The following is a 24,861-nucleotide window of genomic DNA, read 5'->3' as shown; positions in this document are numbered from 1 at the left end:
GTGAGAGGATATATGGAATACACACTTTTTGCAATCTTACATGTCTGAAGGTGTCTTAATTCTACTTTCATAATTAACCATTCTTGACTGGGTATAGAATTTGAGGTTAAAGTCACTTCCCCAGAGAATTCTGAAAACACTGCTCCATTTATTTTCATGTCCATCACTGCAATTTAGAAGTTCAATGCCATTCTGATTCTTGATCCTTGCATTCCAAACTTCCCCCCCACCCCCCAGAAGATTTTAGAATAGTCTTTTTTTCTAGTATTCTAAAATTTCAAAATGAGATGCCTTGGTGTGGCTCTATAGTCACCCACTATGCTGGGACTCAATGGGCCTTCTCGATATAGAAGCTCCAATCCTTTGGTTCTAAGAAATTTTCTTGAACTATTTCTTTGATGATTCCCTATTTATTTTATTATCCATTTTCTCCTCATTGCTATTTCCAGAAAATTATCTTCCTCTCCCCTAATCTCCTAGCACTTGAATTCCATATCATATTATTCTACTCACCACCCCACCATGTTACAGTCATCTACCACCCTAGCCAGGATCACTCCTCCTCATTCCATGAAGAATTTAGCTTCTGTTACACTGTTACTCTCTCCAGTACTACTCTTGCCATAACCCTTGGTAATTTCATTATCCACATAGACGATCCTTTCAAAAATCCTAGCCTCCCAGTCCTTGGCCTTCTCTACTCCAGTGATCACTCTTCAACCCTACCTTAACACTCAATCCAGGCCTTGTAATTACCAATACCGCAAACCCCTCCATAATCTCCATGTCTAGCTTCTTCCCACACACGAACACACATCTCCAAGTTACTCTGTCTAGCACACAACTCTAAAACATCAAGACCTACAATCCATAGATCCAAATACTTATCATTGTCCTTCACCCTACTCTGGTCTTCTTTTCCACCCTAATTAAGCTTAAATTCCATGGTCTATCTTTGTAATCATTCCCATGCCTATTAGGCTAAAATACAATCCAGGCTAAGTCCAACACTCTTCCTATTCTGTACTTACACCCACAAAAGTCAATATAGCTGGAGAGAGAGGAAAAGAAAATAAAAACATGTTAGCATCACCATGCTAATGATCTCACTTTAAATGACTAATATTAAATATTATTGCTGCCTAACAACTATTCTTTATTTCCAGACCTCCTAAACAACTATGTCATCTCTTCCTTTCTCTTCTCAAACTAGCTGATGATTTTATTTCTATTTCACTGAGAAAACAGAACCAATTTGAAAAACAAACCAAAAACACTTCCACAAGCCCCAACACTGTATCTATCTAGCCACTTACTTGCATGGATGCCCATATTCTTTCTTGTCCCGCCTATCACTACAGATGAACCTTCTATACTCCCACCAAGAGCCTCTCCCCTTGCTCACTAGATTCCATGCCCTCATGCCTACTCAAAGGCCTTGCTCCAGAAATGCTCCTTTCTTTTTCCTTCGATGCATTTCTCCCTTTCTAATGGGTCTTTCTCAACATACAAATATGCTCCCTAAAAAATTCTTCTCTTAGCCCCACATACTTTTCCAACTTTTCCAGCCACTGCCCCATTTTTCTCCTTCTCTTAATAGCAAAACTTCTCTAACAAGTCTCTTTATTCAGTCTCCAGTTGCTCTCTACCTATTCCCCCTTTTACCCCTCTTATCAAGTATTTACCCCTAATACTCTATGTAAACTGTGCTTGTCAAGAGGTCACCAGTAACTTCCATATTGCTATACATAATGGCCAATTGGCAGTTCTTATCTTGATTAACTTTTCAGCATCATTTAACACAATTGTTCCTACTCACTTCCTTAAAATCCTATCTTTACTTTGCTTACAAGGTACTCCTACCAAAGAGACCATCCCTTCTGTCTCCTTTACTCGTTCCTCCTTACTCACTGATGGGTTTAGTCTTCCTTTTTCCACCTACCCTTACTCTCTTAGTGATCCTCTACGGTCTCACAGCTTAATTTCTGAAATTTACATCTCTAATCTGTATCCTCAAAATAAAAGGTAGTCTAGTAAAATCCAACTACTTTGTTGGTATCTCTTTTTGGATGTCTAATGGGTATTTACAAGTATGATGTCAAAAAGTGGATTACAGAACCTCCTTTCCAAACTATCTACTCCCTATCTTCTCCACCTAAGTTATTACCAATTTTACCTTCTGAGTAGCTCAGGCCCAAACCCAAAGCCACCCTTGTCTAATATTACTCAGTCCATATTCAACGTGTCAGCAAATTCAGTTACCCCGTCTCCAAAATACCGCTAAAATTCAAATTTATTACCACCTCCACTGCTAACACCCTGATCCAAGTCACCCACCATCATTTCTTGCCTGCATTTCTGCAATAACTTCCTAATTTTCTCCCTACTCTGCCCTTACTCCTTCCAATCTAGCAACATTTATCAAATACCAGAAACTACTATATCAGGTACCATAAACACTATAAGGAAATCAAAAGAGAAATAGCTAACACTTTCAGAGCAACTACTATACTCCAGGAACCATTTTAATTATTCAAATGCATTTGATTCTCACAATAACACTAAGAAGTAGGCACAGTTATTTTCCCCATCTTAGTGACTAGGAAACTGAGGTTAAGTAACTTGTCCAGGGGCACACAATAATTGGTAGGGCATTGAGTCTAACCAGCAGTCTGGCTCCAGAGTTCTTGTTCAACCACCATGTTGTGCTGCCTATTTAAAGAAAAATAACACAGTAGCAAAGATGTTTTACATTTATTTTAGATATTAAGACTGTCATCAGAAAATATACTATTTTAGGTACTTCAATACACATGAGTTCAGAGGCACAGCAAATATTAAAAGGAAAGAGAATAAATACCTGGTATTCCAATGGCTCTTACATACGAGAATACAATATTTTCCTTTCCTTTCAGAGCATTTTCTATGTTCTGCAGGTCTTCCAGGGTGGTAATATATTTTACTTCATTAAAAAGAAGAGCACTGAAATAAACACAGATATAATTAGTAGAAAAATCATATATGGAATTAGTTACATAATATATACTTTTGTTAAGGAACCTAATCAAAAAGGAATTTATCTCCTTTCACCAAATTATTAGTAGGAACCTAAGCATTTTAATAATACTGAATTAGAATTACTCTCCAGATCATTAGTCTGTCCCTGGGAACATCAACCAGGGACAGTTGTGAGAAATGGTACTCACTCTCTATCACAATGACCACAACAGATCTGAGCTATATTCACTAACATCCTAGTCTGGCCAAATAATCCCAAACAGATCTCTCTGCCATGTTTTGAGCCCTTCAGGCATCTAAACAGCAGGCTTCCTTCCATGGCCTAATAAGGACCTACGTGACCTAGACCTTGTCTACTGCTCTAACCTCATTTTGCTCTACCATTCCTCACGTCTGTGACATTCTAGGCACACTCAGGGCCTCTGCACACAGTTTTCTTTGCTGGAAGCTATTCCCTTTGCTCCATTTCATACATCTGGTCTCAGTTTAACATCATCACCTCAGAGAAGCCTTCCCTGTTGGTCCTGTGTAAGTAAGCCTGTAGCGTTTTTCTCTCATTTCACTACTTGATTCCTTCATAGTACTTATGACAATTTACATTTATATATTTACTTGTTTATCCCTGCCTCTTATTAAACTATTATCCCCTTTAGGCAATATTTAGGCCAGATTGATAAAATACCTCAGGTGTTTTTAAAAATATCTAGCACATAATGAATAAAATACGTTGGGTATTTTATTAATCAATAAATATTTGTTAAATGAATGAAAAAAAAAGTAGGGCAGGAATTATTTGCGCCCATCCTTCATTTGAAGAAATGGAAGTTCAAAACACTGCAATTTACTCAAAAACACACTTATTGAATCAAGGAGCCAGGGACAGAACACAAAACAGCTGTTCTCACTCCTAATCCAGTGATCTTTCCACTTGACCGTAATTCTTCCAAATCATTTTGTCAATGAATAAATCAGACCAACTGATCATATTTCTTCATCCAAAATTATCCCATTTTTAATTGTCTACATCCATATAAATTCTCTATCCTTAAGAACTCATTCCACTTAATCCTCACTTGCATATGTGTGTACGTAATTTTGTTAGGCCAAACATACAGAATCTCTGAAAGCTGTTCCAGGTCCACATACATAAATAAGCAAAGGTCCATTCAAATACCTCCAATAAATTAGTCAAATATAGTTTCCCCTTACAGAAAACATAGCACTTTCCTCTAATGTAGCTGTTCTCAAACTTTTTGGTCTCAGGAAAATTTTATACCCTTAAAAATTATTGAAGCCCTCAAATAGCTTTTGTTTATGTAGGTTATGTCTATCAATAGTTGCCAAAATAGAAATATAGGAATTTTAAAAATTTATTGTTTTAAAAATAACAATAAACACCATCACATGCTAAGAAACATTTTGTATTTAAAAAATAACTAAATTTTCCAAAACAAAAGGAAAATTTAGTGAGAAGACTGGCATTATTTTACATTTTTGCAAATCTCTTTGATATTAGACTAAATAGAAGACAACTAGATTCTCACATATGCTCCTGCATTCAATCTGTTGTCACATTACACATCATGTAGCCTCTGAAAACCCCAGTGAAGAGAATGAAAGTGATAAAGGCAAATAATGTCTTAGTATTATTATAAAAAATATTTTCACTTAGTGGGCACCCTGAAAGCACCACCCTAAGTTACTCTGGCCTAAATATTTACCTATTTATTACAGATTAATTCTACTTTTAAAAAAAAACATAAAACTTGATCTTCTATTAATTCCCAGGGCTCGTTTTATTTTTAAAAGAAATATTTACTGAGCAGTATTCATTATGTGCTAGATATTTTTAATGTTTTCATTTAAATTCTCAACAATATTTTTCAGATATTGTTTATTCTACACACACACACACACACACACAGTCTGAGGGACTAAGTAACCTGCCCAAGATCATACTGCTACTCACTGGTAGAGCCAAGATTCAATTCCAGTTCTTCTGACACTAAAAATTTACCAGGTTTTTTGGCTGCCCAGCTCTAAACTCCTCTCTTTTGCTCGGAGAATTCCCGGTTTCCTGTCTTCATGGTGGGCAGAGCCCAAGTCCCCTCACAAAAGCTGATATCATAAGCTTGCATTTCCAGGCCCTCTGCTGCAAGGGATGACTATATGACACAGAATCAACTTGCCTGAGATTCTGAACCAGGAGCAAATAATACAGAGAATAAGGGACAGTAGAGAATTATTTCAAGGAATGGCAGTAAGTTAGTGTTAAAGGTAGCAGTGACAACAGTGTTAATAACAGTCCCAGTGCAAGTGATGCAAACTGTAGCATCCAATGCTCAGCAATAATGCAGCTGTCCTCCTCGGATTCGTTCTATGTCAGGATTTCAACTAATTCACAGCCGTATAACCTTTGAGTCAGGTTCTCCAGCCCTTACAGCAGGACTAAAATTTTCTATATCCACTCCAAATCCTTCTCTGCTTAAGCCAGTCAGAACCAAAGTCTAGGGTTTATAACTAAGAATCCTCAGCAATGCATTCTGGGTTGTTTAATTTTCATGGCAACCATCTGAAATTGGTACTATCATTAACCTCATTTTAAAGATAAGGTGATAGGGCTTAAAGAGGTTACCTTGTCTAATGTCCCAAAGCTCATTAAGTGGCCATTATCCATGAGATAATAATAACCAAAACTAATGACATTCATAATCTAATGATCTCTATGATTTTTCCCAATGGCTTCCTAACTTCAATATATTCTTTAATGTTAATTTCCAGAATATGAGGATCCATTCCACAGCCTGGACTCCTTCACTCCAGTCCCCAAAAGGAGAAATACTGACAGAAATGAGTTAAAGGAGAAGTCTCTCTCAGGATTTTCTTGCTCTAATGATGGGGTAAAACGGCCTAGGGCTGCTCTGACTGAGGAGTTCTTCCTGCCCCAGAAAGGCTTTCTTTTTCTTTGGCATGCTTTTCCTGAAACTCTGTCTAACCATTAGGGAGAAAAGATATATGGCGAAGAATTGAGTGGGTGCCAAAAAGAAAACGAACAAAGTAGGGTCTACCTAACCCTACTTTTAGAGTAGTAAGCCACTCAGTCTTTTTTCAGAAAGAGACCATCTTTATATTATATTTTGGTCATCATGCAAATTTTTAAAAACTCAATGAAAACAAAATATAACCTACTAATTTTACCATACCAAAATCCCCAGGAAAACTAGGAGAAGAGAGACAAATTACTTTTATCTAATTACTGTATATTATGACAAGGCAGCTTCATATGTAAAAAGAAATATCCCAAAGTCTTTTATTAAGCATTTTCTAAATTAATATGGATTTAAAAATAACAGGTAGGAGCCAGCTCTGAAATGTGATTTGAGAGTACAATAATAAAATTAACAAACTTAGTCTTTTTGTCATACATTGTATATTCTCCCACTAGCTTAGTTCTTATAAAATTCTTATCACCAGAAACAATCTTATAGGCTTATTACTTAAGAGGATTTATGCTCCTCCCATTTTTAACAACCAAAAAGTGAAGCTTCCAAATTCATTCAGTATTTAAGTGCCTAATATATGTCATGCACCATGTATGCACCGGCAGAAGCACTTATATATAAAAGGCCACAGTTTGGAGATATTACCACAAATACCAATTAACAGAGCTGTGAGGAATTCAAACCCAGGACAAGAAATTTTTTATTAAAATTTCCTAGTAAAAAGTATATCACTATCCAACAGGAACCGACTTGACAATATTGTGTAGGAACAAATCTGATACAGATAAAAGAGTGAGTAATAGCTCAATACCTATTAAAAATGGGCCAGCATGGGCAGAGTTCAGGAGTTTTAGAGAAAGATACTTCTAAAAGCAATTTTCTCCAGAGGTTCTACAGTAACATCACCTAAATACTCAATACTCAGGGTCTGCAATGATATGTTAAAGAATAAAATATTTGCAGGAAGTATGACAGTTAAAAATAATTCCTATAATATGTGAAGTTCATCTTATTGGGAGAGTATGCTAACTTGAAAGAAACCTATTAATATTTTCTGACAAAACACAGTATTGTCACCAGAACATGAAGTACCACATCTTAATGAAGAGTTAATGATATTTCACTGTTTCTTACTAGATTATCTTTCCTTTATACACCATTTGATGATTCTTAGGAGTCCACAATGAGTAGGTAAAGAATGGCCTTTCTCTGCAACTGCTGCCTAATGGCAAATCTCCCCAACTATCACAGCATGAACTCACTTTTGTTTTTCCTTCTTAACTAGAAAATGAAACTGCCTGCATTTATTAGGAAAAAACCAACATTTGTTAAGCACTGGGTAAAATCCACAACATATTTTGATGTGCATTACTTTATTTGATCTTTACAATAACCTCATGAGGCTGCAATTATAATACATAAGGATAAGGAAAATGGCAATCAGAAAGGACAATTGCTCAGATCACACAATGGAAGATAAGAAATGAAGACTCAAATACTCAGTAAATCCTAGCTTCTTCATATATCATACAACCTTCCAATCTACATGTGGAGATTATAGTGGTTGCCAGGGGTTGGGCGGGAATGAGGGAAAGTTGAATAGGTAGAGCACAGAAGATATTTAGGGCAATGAAAATACTCTGTACTATAGTATAATAATGGATACATGTCATTACACATTTGCCCAAACCCACAGAATGTATACCACCAAGAGTGAACTCCAATGTAAACTATGGATTTTGGGTGATATATCAATGTAGGTTAATTTTTAACAAATGTACCACTCTGGTGGGTGGTGTTGGCAATAGGGGAAATCTATGCATGTGTGGGGGTGGAGATATATGGGAAATCTCTATACCTTCACCTTTATTTTGCTGTGAACCTAAAAATGCTCTAAAAAATTGTCTTTAAAAAAAAATAAAAACACTGCTAGAGGATACACACCAAAAAACTCAAACAAATGGAAAGACATCATGTCTGGGAGGAAAAGATTTATTCTTAAGATGTCAACTGTCCCTAAGATAATTTACAAATTTAGGCAAGGAGGGGAAAAAAACTAGACAAGCTAATTTTAAAAAATAACAAACATAGATAAACATATATGTGTGCATTATACATAACATATATAAACAAAACAAGCAATTCTGAAAAGAGAAATATGAAGTAGCCTAGACTTTTCCAATACTACATTACAAAGCCTCAATAAATTAAGCCAATGGTGCTGGTATGTGAATAGATTAATGAAACAAAAAAACCAGAAATAGACCCAAATATGTATGAGAGTTTAAACATATGTGGCACTCAAATAGTGAACAGGTCCATTAATCTCAGTTGTATTGGGGGCAATTGGGTAGTCACTTGAATAATACTCGCCTAAATCTATTCCTCAGTACCATTTACCAAGTTAAATTCCAAACAGATCAAATATTTAAATGTAAGGTAAAAATACTAAGAGAAGAAGTACACCCACATGAATACAGTCAACTGATCTTTGACAAAAGAGCAAAGGCAATTCAATGAAGAAAGGATAATCTTTTCAAAAAAGGGTGTTGGAAGTGGACATCCACATGCAAAAAAATTAAACTAGATCCTGACTTGATACCTCACACAAAAATTAAGTCAAAATGGATCACAGACCTAAATGTAAAATGTAAAACTATAGAATTTCTAAAAGATAAAATAGGAGAAAATCTTGGTGACCTTGTATTGGCAATGAGTTTTAAGATACAACATCTAAAACACAATCTGTGAAAGAAAAAATTGTTAGACTTTCTTTATCACTAAAAACTTCTGCTCTACAAAAGAAACTATTAAGAGAATGAAAAGACAAGCCACAGACTGGGAGAAAATATTTGCAAAGCATGTATCTGATAAAGGATTTGTATCCAAAACATACAAAAGAACTCTTATAACTCAATAATAAGAAAACAATTCTAAAAATGAACAAACGACCTGAACAGATACCCCACCAAAGAAAATATAAAGAAGGCAAATAAGCATATGAAAAGATATTCAAGATCATGAGACACCACTACATATCTACTAGAATGGCAAAAATTTTAAAAATTGACAATACCAAATGTTGGCAAGGATGTGGAGCAATAAAGAATTCTCATTCATTATTGATGGAAATGCAAAATGGACAGACACTCTGGAAGACAATCTGGTAATTTCTTACAAAGCTAAACATAGTCTTAGCACATGATCCAGAAATCTTACCTCTAGGTATTTACCCACATGAGCTGAAAACCTACAGCTACACAAAAAATCTGCACATGAACGTGTGTAGCAGCTTTATTCACAATTGCCAAAACCTGGGCGCAACCAAGATGTCCCTCTTGGTAAATGGATAAACAAATAATGGTGAATCCATACAATGGAATATTATTCAGTAATAAAAACAAATGAGCTATGAAACCAAGAAAAGACATAGAAGAAATTTAAATACATATTTCTAAGTAAAAGAAGCTAATCTGAAAAGGCTACATGCTGTATGATTCCAAATATATGACATTCTGGAAAAGGCAAAACTAGGGACAATAAAAAGATCAGTGGTTTGAGGGGGAGGAAGGGAAGGATGAATAGGTAGAGCACAGGGGGCATTTTTAGGGCAGTGAAACTACTCAGTATGATACTTTATGGTATAAAAGTCATAATTACACTTGTCAAAACTTCCAGAACATACAACACAGAGTGCACACTAATGTAAACTATGTACTTTAATTAAGAATAATGTGTCAATATTGGTTCATCAGTTGTAACAACTGTACCACACTAATGCAAAATGTTAATAATAGGGAAAAACTGTATGTGGAGAAAGGAGGTATACAAGAATTCTACACACTATCTCCTCAGTGTTCTGTAAATTTTTTCTGTAAATCTAAAACGTCTTTAAAAAATGAACTCTATCAACTGAAACACCCCCAAAATGGGTGAATTTCTTCTTAACAATGGCATAAGGGGGACCATAGTACAACTGAAAATCCAGAAGTCAAAAGAGAAAAGATAAATTTGACTACATAATTTTTTGAAGAACACAATAGGAAAATCCATAAGATAAATGAAAAACTTGGGGAAAAATTTTGCAGTTTGTGTCTCCTTCATATAAGGAGAATGCCTATAAATTAACAAAAATAAAGTTTAAGCTGAGTGCAGTGGCACACACCTGTAGTCCCACCTTCTCAGGCTGTGGCAAGAGGATTCCTTGAGATCAGGAGTTCAAGGATGCATTTAGACTGAAAATAAAAGGATGGAAATTGATATTTCAAGCAAACAATAGCCAAAAGAAAGCTGGTGTGGCAGTTTTAATTTCCAATAACTTAAGTCTTTAAACCAACAAAAGTAATAAAAGACAAAGACGGTTCCTACATATTGGTGAAAGGCACAATTCAACAAGAAGACATAACCATACTTAATATATATGCACCCAACCTAGGCGCACCCAGATTCATAAAGCAAACCCTACTTGATCTAAACCAAATGATAGACAACAACACTTTAATAGTTGGAGACTTTAACACCCCACTGACAGCACAGGACAGATCCTCCAAGCAGAAAATAAGCAAAGAAATAGTAGACTTAAACAGAATGCTAGAACAAATGGGCCTGACTGACAGCTACAGGACATTCTACCCGAAATCCACTGAATATACATTCTTCTCATCAGCTCACGGGACATTCTCTAAGATTGACCATATCCTAGGACATAAAGCATGTCTTAAAAAATTTAAAAAAATAGAAATCATACCATGCATCTTCTCAGATCACAATGGAATAAAAGTAATAATGAACCCTAACAGGAACTCTCATTCCTACTCAAAGTCATGGAAGCTAAACAACCTTCTCCTGAATAACAATTTTGTAAAGGAAGAAATTAAGTCAGAAATCAAAACATTCTTTGAATTAAATGACAAAGGTGACACAACTTATCAAAATCTATGGGATGCAGCTAAAGCAGTCCGGAGAGGAAAATTCATTTCCATAAATGCCTATTTCAAAAAGACAGACAACATACAAATAGACAACTTAATGAATAGACTCAAAGAGCTGCAGAAAGAAGAACAGACTGACCCCAAACCCAGCAGAAGGCGAGAAATTATTAAGATCAAATCAGAATTAAATGAAAAGGACAACAAAAATACTATAAGGGAAATTAATAAAACAAAAAGTTGGTTCTTTGAAAAGATAAATAAAATAGACACACCACTGGCTAGACTAACCAAGAGCAGAAAAGAAAAATCTTTAATAACTTCCATCAGGAACATGAAAGGAGAAATCACAACCGATGCCCCAGAGATACATGACATCATCTATGAATATTACAAAAATCTTTATGCACACAAATTGGAAAATGAGGAGGAAATGGACAAATTTTTAGAAACACACAGCCTTCCCAAGCTCAATCAGGAAGAAATAGAATTCCTGAATAGACCAATATCAAGAACTGAAATTGAAACAGCAATAAAAAACCTTCCCAAAAAGAAAAGCCTTGGTCCAGATGGGTTCACACCTGAATTTTACCACACATACAAAGATGAACTGGTGCCCATCCTACATAAACTATTCTTCAATATCGAGAAGGATGGAATTCTCCCCAACACATTTTACCAAGCCAATATAACATTGATACCAAAACCAGGAAAGGATGCAACAAAAAAAGAAAACTACAGACCAATTTCTCTCATGAACGTAGATGCAAAAATTCTCAATAAAATCCTAGCAAATCGCATCCAAGTGCTTATTAAAAAAAGAATTCATCACGACCAAGCAGGCTTCATCCCAGAGATGCAGGGGTGGTTCAACATACGAAAATCTATAAATGTAATTAACCACATAAATAGAAGCAAAAATAAAGACCATATGATCCTCTCAATAGATGCAGAAAAAGCATTTGACAAAATTCAACACCCTTTTATGATAAGAACACTTAACAAAATAGGCATAAATGGGACCTACCTAAAAATGATACAAGCCATATATGACAAACCCACAACCAACATCATACTGAACGGGGAAAAACTGAAAGCATTCCCACTCAGAACTGGAACCAGACAAGGCTGCCCACTGTCCCCATTACTTTTCAACATAGTATTGGAAGTCCTTGCGAGAGCTATCAGACAAGAGAGCAGAATCAAGGGTGTCCAAAGAGGGACAGAAGAGATCAAACTCTCACTCTTCGCTGATGACATGATGTTGTATCTGGAAAACCCCAAGGACTCAACCAAGAGACTCCTGGAATTAATTAATGAATTCAGTAAAGTCTCAGGTTACAAAATCAATACACACAAATCAGAGGCATTCATATATGCCAATAACATTCAATCGGAGAACCAAATTAAGGACTCAATACCTTTCAAAATAGCAACAAAGAAAATAAAATATCTAGGAATATATTTAACTAAAGAGGTAAAGGACCTCTATAAAGAGAACTATGAAACACTAAGGAAGGAAATTGCAGAACACGTAAATAGCTGGAAATCCATACCATGCTCATGGATTGGAAGAATTAACATCGTTAAAATGTCTATACTACCCAAAGTAATCTATAGATTCAATGCAATTCCTATTAAATTACCAACATCATTTTTCACAGATTTAGAAAAAACAATTATACACTTTGTATGGAATCAGAGAAGACCCCGTATAGCAAAAGCAATTTTAAGCAATAAAAACAAAATGGGAGGTATTGATTTGCCAGACTTCAAACTATACTACAAAGCTGTGGTTCTTAAAACTGCCTGGTATTGGCACAAGGGCAGGGACACAGACCAGTGGAACAGAATAGAATACCTAAATATAAAACCATCCTCATATAGCCATCTAATCTTTGACAAAATAGACAAAAACATACTCTGGGGACAAGAATCCCTATTCAATAAATGGTACTGGGAAAACTGGATAGCCACATGTAGAAGACTGAAACAGGACCCACAGATTTCACCTCTCACAAAAATCAAATCACGGTGGATAACAGATTTAAACCTTAAATGGGAAACGATTAGAATTCTAGAAGAAAATGTAGGAAAGACTCTTACAGACATTGGTCTAGGCAAAGAATTTATGAAGAAAACCCCTAAGGCAAGCACAGCAACAACAAAAATAAATGAATGGGACCTGATTAAATTAAAAGGCTTCTGCACAGCCAAAGAAACAGTCACGAAAATAAACAGACAGCCTACAGAATGGGAAAAAATTTTCGCATACTACACATCAGATAAAAGACTGATAACAAGAATCTATTTAGAACTCAGGAAAATCAGCAAGAAAAAATCAAACAATCCTATCAAAAAATGGGCAAATGACATGAATAGAAATTTTTCAAAAGAAGATATAAGAATGGCTAAAAAACGTATGAAAAAATGCTCAACATCCCTAATCATCAGGGAAATGCAAATCAAAACCACAATGAGATACCACTTAACTCCGGTGAGAATGGCCTTTATCAAAAAATCCCAAAACAACACATGTTGGCGTGGATGCGGAGAGACAGGAACACTCATACACTGCTGGTGGGAATGCAAACTAGTGCAACCCCTATGGAAAGCAATATGGAGATACCTTAAACAGATTCAAGTAGACCTACCATTTGATCCAGCAATCCCATTATTGGGCATATACCCAGAAGAACAAAAGTCATTCTTTAACAAAGACACCTGTACCCGAATGTTTATAGCAGCACAATTCACAATCGCAAAGATGTGGAAACAACCCAAGTGCCCATCAATCCACGAATGGATTAGTAAACTGTGGTATATGTATACCATGGAGTACTACTCAGCTACAAGAAATAACAATGATACGACATCTCTTTGGTTCTCCTGGAGAGAGTTGGAACCCATTATATTAAGTGAAGTATCCAAAGAATGGAAAACCAAGCATCACATGTACTCACCAGAAAACTGGTTTCCCTGATCATCACCTAAATGCACATCGGGGAAGGATACCAATTGGATATCAGACTGAGACGGGGGGTGGGGGGAGGGGATGAGTGTATGCCTACATGATGAGTGCGTTGCACACCCTCTGGGGAATGGTCATGCTTGAAGGTGCTGACTCGGGGAGGTGGGGGGGGGAGGGGATGGAGGTATGACTACATGGTGAGTGCCAGGCGCACTGTCTGGAGAATGGACACGCTTGAGGCTCTGACTCAGGGGGATGGGCAGGACATGGACAATGTATATAACCTGAACTTATGTACCCCCATGATGAGCTGAAATAAAAAAAAAAAAAAAAAAAAAGGCTGCAGTGTGCTATGATTGCACCTATGAATAACCACTGCCTGGGCAAATAAACAAAGTTTAAAACACAATAGAAAAACAAGCAAAACATATCAAGCACACAAAAGTAAGATGATAGGTTGAAAGGCACTTTTTTTCCACATGGGAATTTCCAAGGTACAGCTATGATACAGCACACTATCTGGCATAATTCTTCAGCATTCTAAATATCACTGCCAGAAAATTCTGTAAAATACTGTATTCCACAAGTCATTTTCTTACATTTTAAACAAAAAAGAGGACATTGTTGCTTTGGAATTCTACTTCCTTGACATTTTTTTCTCTCAATTTCTTCTTCCCTTAAGTGGTGGGTGGTATTGCCCTAGAATGCTCCCTGGATGACCTATATGCTGACAACACCTAGATGTGTAACTCCTCAGGGGTTCAAATTCCTACAGCTGCCTACATGACACTGAAGCATGATGGACATTCAACTTGTTAAAGTAGACTCATCTTTTGTGAATTTGCTCTTTTTCCTTGCCTTCTTCAGATGGTGATCAGATTGCATCTAGGAAGTGTGAGGTGAGAAAGAAGTAAAAGAGATGGATCAGGGATTAACTCAAATCTGTAGTTTTGCTGTTATCAAGTTAACTATTACCAAGTCCAGTTATTTTCACCTCCTAAGTATTAAAAAGAAAATCCCCTCCTTGCTATCTCTACTCTACCTCCCAAGATTATACAACAGCCTCACAATGGTTTCTACATGTGCTCAAACCCAATAAATGTCTCACATCCACCAGAAAGATCTCTCAAATACTAATTTGATCACATCACTTGCCTGCCTATAACTCTTTGTTAAGCAGTCAGGTGTTGAGATGGTCAATTAGGAAAATGAGCCAAACTAAAAGTAACAATCAAGACTTTATTCACTTACTAGGACAGTGCAAGCAAGATGAAAAAAAGAGAGGTGCTGGCTCTGTAGTATTACATTTTTCAATCCTTTGGAATGCCAACACAGGGTTAGATGGATGCAGTGGGGACACAAGGAATCACCTCATTCCAAGGAGCCGCAAACAAAAGCCCCTGCCTCTTCATGGACTTGGGGGAACAAAAGGGATAAGGAATAGGAGTAAAAAGGTACTGGCTAAAAGTTGAGAAAAGCACCTTAGTCAAGGACCCCCAATAAGGTCTTAGCAGAAGCACCTAAAAGGTGCCTTAGCCAAGGGCTTTTATAAGGAGACCTCAAAATGGAGGCACCTGGGCTAGTAAAGTAGCTGTACATATGACCATGGCTGGCCTAAAGGATTAGGAGGGGGAGGGGCCTGAGTCCTTCATCCTAATTTTCTCCAGAAAACTGCAATGCACTGGGTGTGCACCAAGGCTGGCATGGTGAGGGCAGCTCTCCGCCATGAGGTCTGCCTGGCAAAGCCCTGTAATTGCATATGGTCATGAAAGATTGCACAAGGATTTTGGCCTGGAGCTGGACTCTTCACCCTCCAGTGACTACCCAAAAGCCTAAATGTCTACATAAAATAGATAAGGACCCCCTTCATCTGACCCCACGCCTACTTCTCTACTCTCGTCTCCATTTTATACTCTGGTAAAACCACCTTCTCCAAACTATTTCTAAACTCTGTGTCTCTGTCACACAGTTCCTCCTGCTTTGCCCACCATCCTCTTCTTCACCAACCACTTATCCTCTAAGAGTTACCCCAACTGCCACCTCCTTCAGGAAGCCCACTTAATAAATATCCACCTTCACTCTAGACATAAGTAACTATTCCCTTCTCTGGCGACCCATTAGCCCTTGTGCATACATACTTCCACTATTTACTTACCACATAATAATTTGTTTCTCTGTCTGTCTCTGCAACAAATACTAAATTCCTAGACAACAGAAGCCACATCCCTATTCTGTTTTTATCCCCAGTGCCTAACAAGTATCTGGCACACAGCAAAAACATGGGAACAATTTATTTGTGGAATTTGTGTTCTAAATCAGCACTAGCATAGCACTAAGAAGAGGACATGACAACAGCAGGATTGGATGAGACAAGACCCACAGGCTATCCCATTCAGATAACAGGATCCTTAATACTGGACATAGAGAAAAGCCATCTATGAACCAGGGGCCCTCAATCTGTCAACACCTTTATCTTGGACTTCCCAGCCTCCAGAACTTTATTATAATAGCCTAAATAGACTAAGATATCTGGCAAAATCCTCATTCCACAGGAAGAATCAAAAGTAATTATGTGACAATGTGGTCTTGTTGAGTCATCTCCTACTTTTATAAAAGTATATATTAATACATGTTTCTGTATCCTTTGCCATTAACGAAATTTTAGATTGTTAATGTGGGAAAATAGAACAGTGATTTGTATGAAATTGATACCTACAAATATAATGTTAAAAAGCTAAAATATTTCAATGAACTGTGGTTGTCTAAAATGAAATCAGGCCAGGTGGGATGGCTGATGCCTGTAATTTTGGGAGGCCAAGGGGGGAAGATCACTCAAGGCCAGGAGTTCAAGACCAGCCTGGGAAAGATACCAATACCGTCTCCATAAAAAAATTAAAAAAAACATTAGCTTGGCATGGTGGCACATGCCTGTAGTCCCAGATACTCAGGAGGCTGAGGCAGGAGGACTGCTTGAGCCCAGAAGTTTGAGGTTGCAGTGAGCTATGATCACATCATTGCACTCCAGCTTGGGCAACAGAGTGAGACCCTGTCTCAAAAATAAATAAGTTAATGAAATGAAATGAATAGATAAGTAACAAGTGAATAAGTCAATAGATACCCCCTGTACTTACAAGAGAACATGAGCAACGATGGCATTCACATCAAACAAGGTGTCAGCAGGGAATTCTCTGAGCAATATGTTGCCTCTATGAAAAGTTTAAAAATATGTTACAGAAATATCTCCTTAGAATTCAATTTACTTGTCTATCTAATACCTTGGGTTATAAGTTCTTTCATGTTGGAGCTGTGTCTTATCCAGGTACCACACACACCTACCAGAGTGCTGGTACATGATACATTCTCATATTTATTGCATATACACTCAATAAATACACTGACTTTTATTATAAAAGCTTAGGCTCTGGACCTGGCAAAAAGACTGGTTAAAAAAAAGGGAGTCCAATTTAGGCTTTTTACTTTTTACCTGCCTTTAACAACCACACACACAGAGATTCCCCAAACTGGGCTGGGAAGAAGACAAGCAGGAGAGAAAAAGAAGTGTCCCCATCAGTAGGACTTTTAGGAAAAAGAATATCTCCCTACTTCCTAGGCCAAATTCCAAGGGTTTGAAGAAAGAATTTGAGAAACCTCAGACAGATTAACAAATCCAAGTGCAGAGGAATCTGTAACTTGGACATTGGCATATCCTTCAAAAAGAAGGGATTTATTTCACACCCAAATATGAACCTACTCAGAACACTACATTTGCTAACCACTTACTTACCAGGCATTTGTAGTAGGAGTTTATTTAAGAGTCGCATGTAATATTCAAAACAACTGTCTGAGGTAGGTATTACTCTACTCATTTTATAAATAAAGAAGTTAAAATACAGAGATGTTAGGTAACAAATCTATTACTTGACTTTCTGTTAGGCTTCATATAATCTCCACTACATACAACTTTATTCTGGCTCAGTGATATTCTAAAAGTACAGCTTTATATTTGTCCATCACACTCAAAAAAAATAGCTTACCTGAATAAATATGCTTTCATCGAATCCTTTTCTTTTCCACAGTATCTTGACATTTCTTCTTTGACACAATTAACCTTTAAAAGATTATATTTAAGATTTAAGCTTATATATCAAAATGTCAAATTTCTTGGTTAGGGAAAGAAGAAGAAGAATTAAACGTTACACCTTGTCTCCAGGTCAAATTTTGTATTTTACTTTTTTTCCTGATTTGTATACTACAATTGCTCACTTATTCAAGTGTGTGAGATAACCCAGAGAAAGGCATTTTTTCTGTACCTAAGAGTTACATGTAATTTTACCTAAGCGTTTATATTTAATTCAATCTCATGGAACAAGTAGGAGGTAACCAAGTAGAAAAGGACACATTTAGGGCAAGACAAAAAGCATGAGCAAAAGTTATAAGCACAAAAGTAAGTGCTAAGTTGGGATCATGAAAGCATCTCAGAGGGTAGAACACAGGGATAGCAGATACTGCTGGTTTCCTACGCCAAATCCATCCTCTCCTTTTGTTTTCTAACAGAATTTTGCTTTTGCAAGTACCACATTAAAAGGCTTTCCTAGCCTCCCCAACAGCTAGGAATGGCCAAACTGTGAGGAGAAGTCCCTGCATTGGAATTCCTAGAAGTCTCTTAACAGATGGCTGACTGATACTCTTGATCTTTCTACTTCTTTTTGGTCAAAAACAGGTAAGAACACTAGAATACCAGCAGCAATCACAGGCCATAAGGCATCTTTAAGGAAGAAACTAATTTCTAAGGACAGCAAAACAGAAAAAAATGAACCTGAGTCCCTGATGATGCTAGAGCAGCCATACCAGCGCTGGATAGCTTATAGTCTGAAAATTAATAAATACAAGGACAATTAAAAATATTAAAACTATAAGGGCAATCCTGGCAGCAACATGAAGTAAAAGAGAAGGTGGCAAAAGAGCACAAAGGATAAGGAGGTGTAGATTAAAAGAATATCACATTAGTATAGATCAAGGATGACTGGGACCTGAATTAATGCCAAAAAGGACACAAGAGAGTCAAGAGGTGTATAACTTGGGGGAAGACTGAGTGTGTCCACATAGCATGGGACAGAGGTGGAGAAGAAGGAGAAAATGAGAATGAAGGGGTTTCTAGATGGAGCAAATGGGTAGCTACAAACATAACTAATCAAAACTTGGGCTAGAAGAATAGTTATTTTGTTTTGGATTTGGTATTGGTAAGGTTTTTGTCTGCTTATTTTAAGGTGGGGTTTTTTTGTTGTTGTTCAATTTAATTTTAATAGAGTTTGAGGAAGCACAATGACAACTGGGGAAGTACAATGACAACTGGGGAAGTGACATTTGTTTAAATGGGGAACTGATATTCAGGAAAGATATCAGGAATAGAGAATTGGAACAAAAAGTCAGAGTATAGTCATAACCAAAAAGTGAATTTTAGTGTATGCAGTTTTTTCAAAATTTTTTTAAAGTCAGTTTTTGATCACCTACCATATGTCAGTCACTGTTTTAGTCACTGGGGGTATAGGTAAGTTCCAAATAAAAATCTTCAGAACTTACATTCTAAAAGTAGAAACAATTAAAAATGAATTAATATGTAATATTAAGTGCTATAAATTTAAAAATTATAAAGGGGTAGCATGTGATAGAGTATTTTAGATAGATAATCAAAGAGGGCTTCTCTGAGGATGTGACATTTGCACAAAGAACTGAAGTAATGAAATAATGCATACAAATACATAAAAATGTGGCAGAGAAGAGTTGTAAGCAGAAGGGAAAACACCTGCAAAGGCCTGGTGATAATAGCACTTCTAGCAAATTCAAGTAACAGAAAGATGACCAGTAGGTATCAGGAACAAACGGAGCAAAGTAGAGAGAGGGACAGAAAACAAGATCAGAGACAAAGCCAGTGTTCACAATACTCAGGAGTTTCAATTTTCTCCTAACTGTAATGGGAAGCCTTTCTAAGCAGGGTAGCACTGTGTTCTGACACATCTGACTACGAATGGAGAAGTCTGTCAAAGGACAAGAATGAAAGGAGAAAGGCCAATCATTAGGAGGTTATTGTGGTTCCCAGATGAGAAGTGATGAAAAGGAGAAGTAGAAGTGAAAGTACAGGAAGTGGTCAGATTTGAAAAGTTTTCATTGTAGAACCTTGTAGTAGATGGATTGGTTACGAGAGAAAGAAAAAGATGACGAAAAAGTTTTTGTTTTACAGGAAGTGGTCAGATTTGAAAAGTTTTCACTGTAGATCCTTGTAGTAGATGGATTGGTTACGAGAGAAAGAAAAGGATGATGGAAAAGTTTTTGTTTTAAAATCTAATTTGATATAGTAATATAGCTACACCAGATTTCTTTTGGTTATCACTCGTATAATATATCTTTTACCTTCATTTACTTTGAACACTTATTTTAGTCGCATTTCTAGATAGCATACAGTTGGATTTGGGTATTATACTCAGCCTGACAATTTTTGTCTTAACTGGAACATTTAAGTCCGTTTATATTGTAGTGTTCTTTTCATCTACTTCTGCCTCTTGCATTCATAACTTATGAAAACAGTCTTAAATGCTTCTTTTTATGAAGTCTTTCCCAATACCATCTGTGACTTTCCACCTCAACAATCAGATATAGGCTTTCTTTCCTTTAAACCTCTTTCATACTTTATTTGTATCTCTATTATATAATGCAATAATCAGGTTCTGCTAGTTTAAAATAATCTGTGAATATATTTTAGTCTCCCTATTTAGGACATAAACTCTCCAAAGGAAAGGTGTGAGTCTTAGTCATCATTCTAGCCAAAACAAAACTAAATATTGTAAGCTCATTTCAATCTCACAAATATTTACTGAGTATCCACTATGTGCAAGGCACTGAGCTAGGTACTCAACACAGGTTTCCTTTCCAAATAGCTCAGCATCTTCAACCATAAAATAAAGAGTCTCAGTTATATTATCTCATAAACGCAACACCCTAGGCATGAAGCTTAATATCTACAGTTACTAGATAAAGTTACTACTTACTAGACAAATAGCATGATTACCTCTTTTGAGTTTCACACCAACCTACTATTTCATTTCTACATTTTAGCTTAAAATTTTATTCAAAGATCCTTGGAGATGAGTACCATTATCTTAAATGAGACCTCTATACATACAGACTTGGCGCATAAAAAAAAATTTTTTTTTTAAGGTATATAGCCAAGGTTAGTTAACCTTTCTATGCTTCCTGTCCTGGGAACTCTAGCTACAGAGTCCAAGGGGGACAACAGCCATCTCTTAGAGAAAGAAAGCTAATGAACTAAGAATACATGTACATGAAAAGTGAGGTAGACATTAATCTAAAAGAATTTAGTATCACTGGGTTACTTCTCATTTGGTTTCCTGATGTAGAAATTCTCTGTTTAAATTAAATAAAAGGCTTACATAGCTATCTAATGCATGATGCATATGGAAATTTTCCATAATACTGCTTGACAAACTTGAACATTTTTTTAGAAAATAATTAAATATATAACTTCAAGCTGAGTTGTCCTAACTTTGTTCTAAAAATAAATGTGAGAAACCAAAATATAAGCAATTATAAAGACTACGAAGAATAGAAAAGAATTCTTTAGTTACCTCAATTTTGTTACTTCAGTTTGTGCTAATAAAAATTTAATAAATAGTTGAATTTTGGCCATCTATTAAGAAATATTCATCAGGCAAAATGAAACAAAACAAAAATATCTAATTATAGGTTTGAAAGATGACACAATAGGGCCAATAGAGTGATTTACAGAATAATGTTAAATTCTAAGCTAAAAATTTTTAAACAGCCTTTTTTCTCTACATGTACTATGTTACACAATAATCTGAAACTATCTTTCTGTGCTTCTTTATTCTTATGAAAAAAATGTATTTTTCCAGTTTGAAAGAGATGTAAAACAAAAGTATGATAAAATACTCAGTCTTAAGCCATAGAGTTGTAAAATATTTGTCACTAATATTTTACTAACATAAATATCTTTCTACCTTTGCAACTGAAATTCCATAGTCCTGGAGAGGTCCAACAGCCTTATTCAGTTCTTCAAGAAATACAGATGTACTGGGAGAATCTAAAATAAGAAATGTTTCATGAATGTTTATCAATTGCCCCTTAAAAAAGATGAATTTTTAAAATTAAAGTCAAAATCTGCAAACACAGAATATATTCATTTATCCAACTAGCCTACAAAAACAAATAATTAAACATACCAAAGTTACATATTTTCATACTCTTATTTTCCTATTGCCTCATTATTCTTATTTCTAATGTTTTTACATGATATATTTTAACTTTGCAAATGACTTTAAAAGTTTTCTAAAACAAGATTATAATAAATAAATGTTTAATTTAAACCTAGCATTCGGCATTATTCTTCCAAGTTTAATACCATACACAACACACATGTACATATACACAAAACTTTCAAAATGATTTTAAAATATCATTTTCAAAACACAGTTATAATAAGGGAGCCAAAAGAAATGTGGATTCACTTCACTTACTAATTCCAAGAATAGTATTTTTAAGGCATGAAGAGACTTAAACAAGACTATTACAATTAGTTATGTTCAATAGTCATATTAGCTAATTCAGTATAATTAATGATACAGCTAAACCAGAGTCTTAAACTAAAGCGTTACTAATACATTTAAAGTTTTAAAAACTTTTTTAAATATTTACATATTAAAAACATGAGAAAGCATTCTTCCAGAAATGGCCACATGAAATTCAGATGTTATATTAGTAGCTAATTCCTATCTAGTATTTACTACAGACTAAGTATATTTTAAGTATACTCATTTAATCCTCACAACCACCTTATAAAGTACTATTGTCTCTTAATAAATGATGAAAGAGACACACAGAGAAGCTAAGTAACTTGACCAAGGTCACACCACAGGCCAAGTGGCAGAATCCAGATTCAAATCCAGGCAGGCACATTATAGTAACAGCTTTATAGCACATATTGTTGATCCTGACACTGACTGAAAAGCAACACAAACATCACAAGAGTTATATTAGATTTTAAATAATGCTTACCAGCTTGACAAAAATAAGCTAAAGAGGCTTTTCCCGGTTGCAATGTACTGAAATATTTCTGAGGACTCAGTTCTGGTAAAGAGTCTACTGTTGACTTGTAAAAATTGTATGTTATGACAAAAGAAATCCCAACTCTAAATACATTGAAGCTGGGAGACATCACTGGCTGTAGTTGCATATGAGCAGGTGGTTTTGTCTGTTTTGTTCACTGCTATGTTCTGTTGTCTAGGACAATACTTGGCACAGAGTAGGTGTTCAACAAAGTTTTGCTGAATGGATTTATAAAATGAATTAACGAAGTGAAACCTATGAAAAGAAAAAGTCATTACTTACATTATTTGATTTTGCTAGTACTTTACTATTTCCTTGTAGTAAAAGTTTGAGTTATTGTAATACTATTGATTTTTTTTTGATACTTACAAAGATATCTAGAAAATACTTAACTAATTATCTTGAATTTCATAGATATTTACTGAAGTATGTTAAGCTAATTGTCATCTTTAAGAGTTCTAAAATTCTCAAACATTCTCCAATCCATTTTTTAAATTGGGCATTTTATCTTTCTCTATAATAGTTACTTAATACCATTAACATGGGAGTGAGATATCCAAAATATGTTCCCTATATTTACTTTCTTTGTACTTTAAATCCCCTAGAAGACACCTGTTAAAAGTAGAACATTCCTTCTAAATATATATACATTTGTAACATTTAAGCCTTAGATTTCTTTATACTGCTTAGAAATTTAAATATCTTTTTCAACTCATACTTTAATTCTATTTTCTGAACTCAGATTTTGTTCCAGATATCCTCCTCTCATCTTCTTCCCTGGTATACTTACTTCCATGCTGTCCTCTGTATCTGCTGTCAGTCTCTTTGTTTTCTTTTTTGCTACTTTCACATTTTTCTTAAACAACTTCAAGAAGTTTTTCTACTGACGATCTATGTTATCTAAGTTTACAAAAAAGATAGTTTAGGAAAATTAGTATAATATAAAAATATCATACTTCTAGAAGGAAAAGATACACCCACAAGTATAGGTGAGAAGTTTGTTTTAATTTTTCTTTTTTAATTTCAAACAGGACCCATATCTTTCAAATGCAAGATCACTCTCTCAAAATAGGCAATAGGAAAAAACAGCAAAACTTATTTCCATATACTCATAAGGGTAGAATTTTTCAATAAAGAAAAAATTATAAAAGACTAAAAATTTATGGAAAAATGATATTGGATATTTACTCTGGTCATTCAATATTATCAAGAAGAACATGATACTTCTCCTTAACAAACAGGTATTCCTACAAAAGGAACTAATTACTTATTCATAACTTCCTAATAATTCTGTTCATTAGAGCCAGTATATATCAAACAGTGAACAAATTTGCCATCAATTTTTAATAATGAGTCAAGAGTTCAAAAACTCAAAGCAAAATGAGGAGTGAGAACTGTGAGAGGTATATAAAAATGTAATTTTAATGATATAATTAAGGGGTATCCTTGACATTAAAATTGATTATACATTATAACCATCTTAAACCAGCCTATTTTAAAGCCACTTTATATTAATGGGGATGTTTTAAAATAGGTCATCCACTATTTTCTTTATATCCTAGAAAGAAATGCATGCATTTCCAAGACTAAGGGAATAACTACATAACATTCATTACTATGTATGAAGTAACTATAACCTAATTAAACTGTAAAACATTAAGTGAAAGCAAAATTGAAAAATTCAAGGATAAAATATCATTTTCTCTGGCCTTCAGGTTACAATTCAATTATTTTAACACACTAATGTCCCTAGAATGTATTTTGTAGCACCAAAAGGTCTAACTGCACATCCAATGCTTAAATA

At 35.4% G+C, this 24,861-nt stretch overlaps 1 protein-coding gene across 2 annotated transcripts in view; it reads right to left on the bottom strand.

The window, feature by feature from the left end:
- Positions 1-24,861, bottom strand: part of TXNDC16 (thioredoxin domain containing 16) — an 82,137-nt gene that overhangs the window by 49,748 nt on the left and 7,528 nt on the right. The window contains exons 1-6 of one of the 2 annotated variants that reach the window (XM_045567076.1): positions 23,848-23,953; positions 23,007-23,312; positions 21,953-22,035; positions 17,954-18,027; positions 17,051-17,125; positions 2,861-2,982 (exon numbers count right to left, since the gene is read on the bottom strand). In XM_045567076.1, the coding sequence (XP_045423032.1) occupies positions 2,861-2,982; positions 17,051-17,125; positions 17,954-18,027; positions 21,953-22,035; positions 23,007-23,184 (532 nt within the window). In that variant the 5' untranslated portion in view covers positions 23,185-23,312; positions 23,848-23,953. Of the gene's footprint in view, positions 1-2,860; positions 2,983-17,050; positions 17,126-17,953; positions 18,028-21,952; positions 22,036-23,006; positions 23,313-23,847; positions 23,954-24,861 lie in introns of those variants that run through there. The other variant, XM_045567084.1, reaches the window with a different exon arrangement.

Source organism: Lemur catta, chromosome 1 (assembly GCF_020740605.2).
Source record: "Lemur catta isolate mLemCat1 chromosome 1, mLemCat1.pri, whole genome shotgun sequence".
Taxonomy (NCBI): Eukaryota; Metazoa; Chordata; class Mammalia; order Primates; family Lemuridae; genus Lemur; species Lemur catta.
The sequence above is the reverse complement of the archived record's forward strand: the minus strand, read 5'-3'. Positions and strand labels throughout refer to the sequence as shown.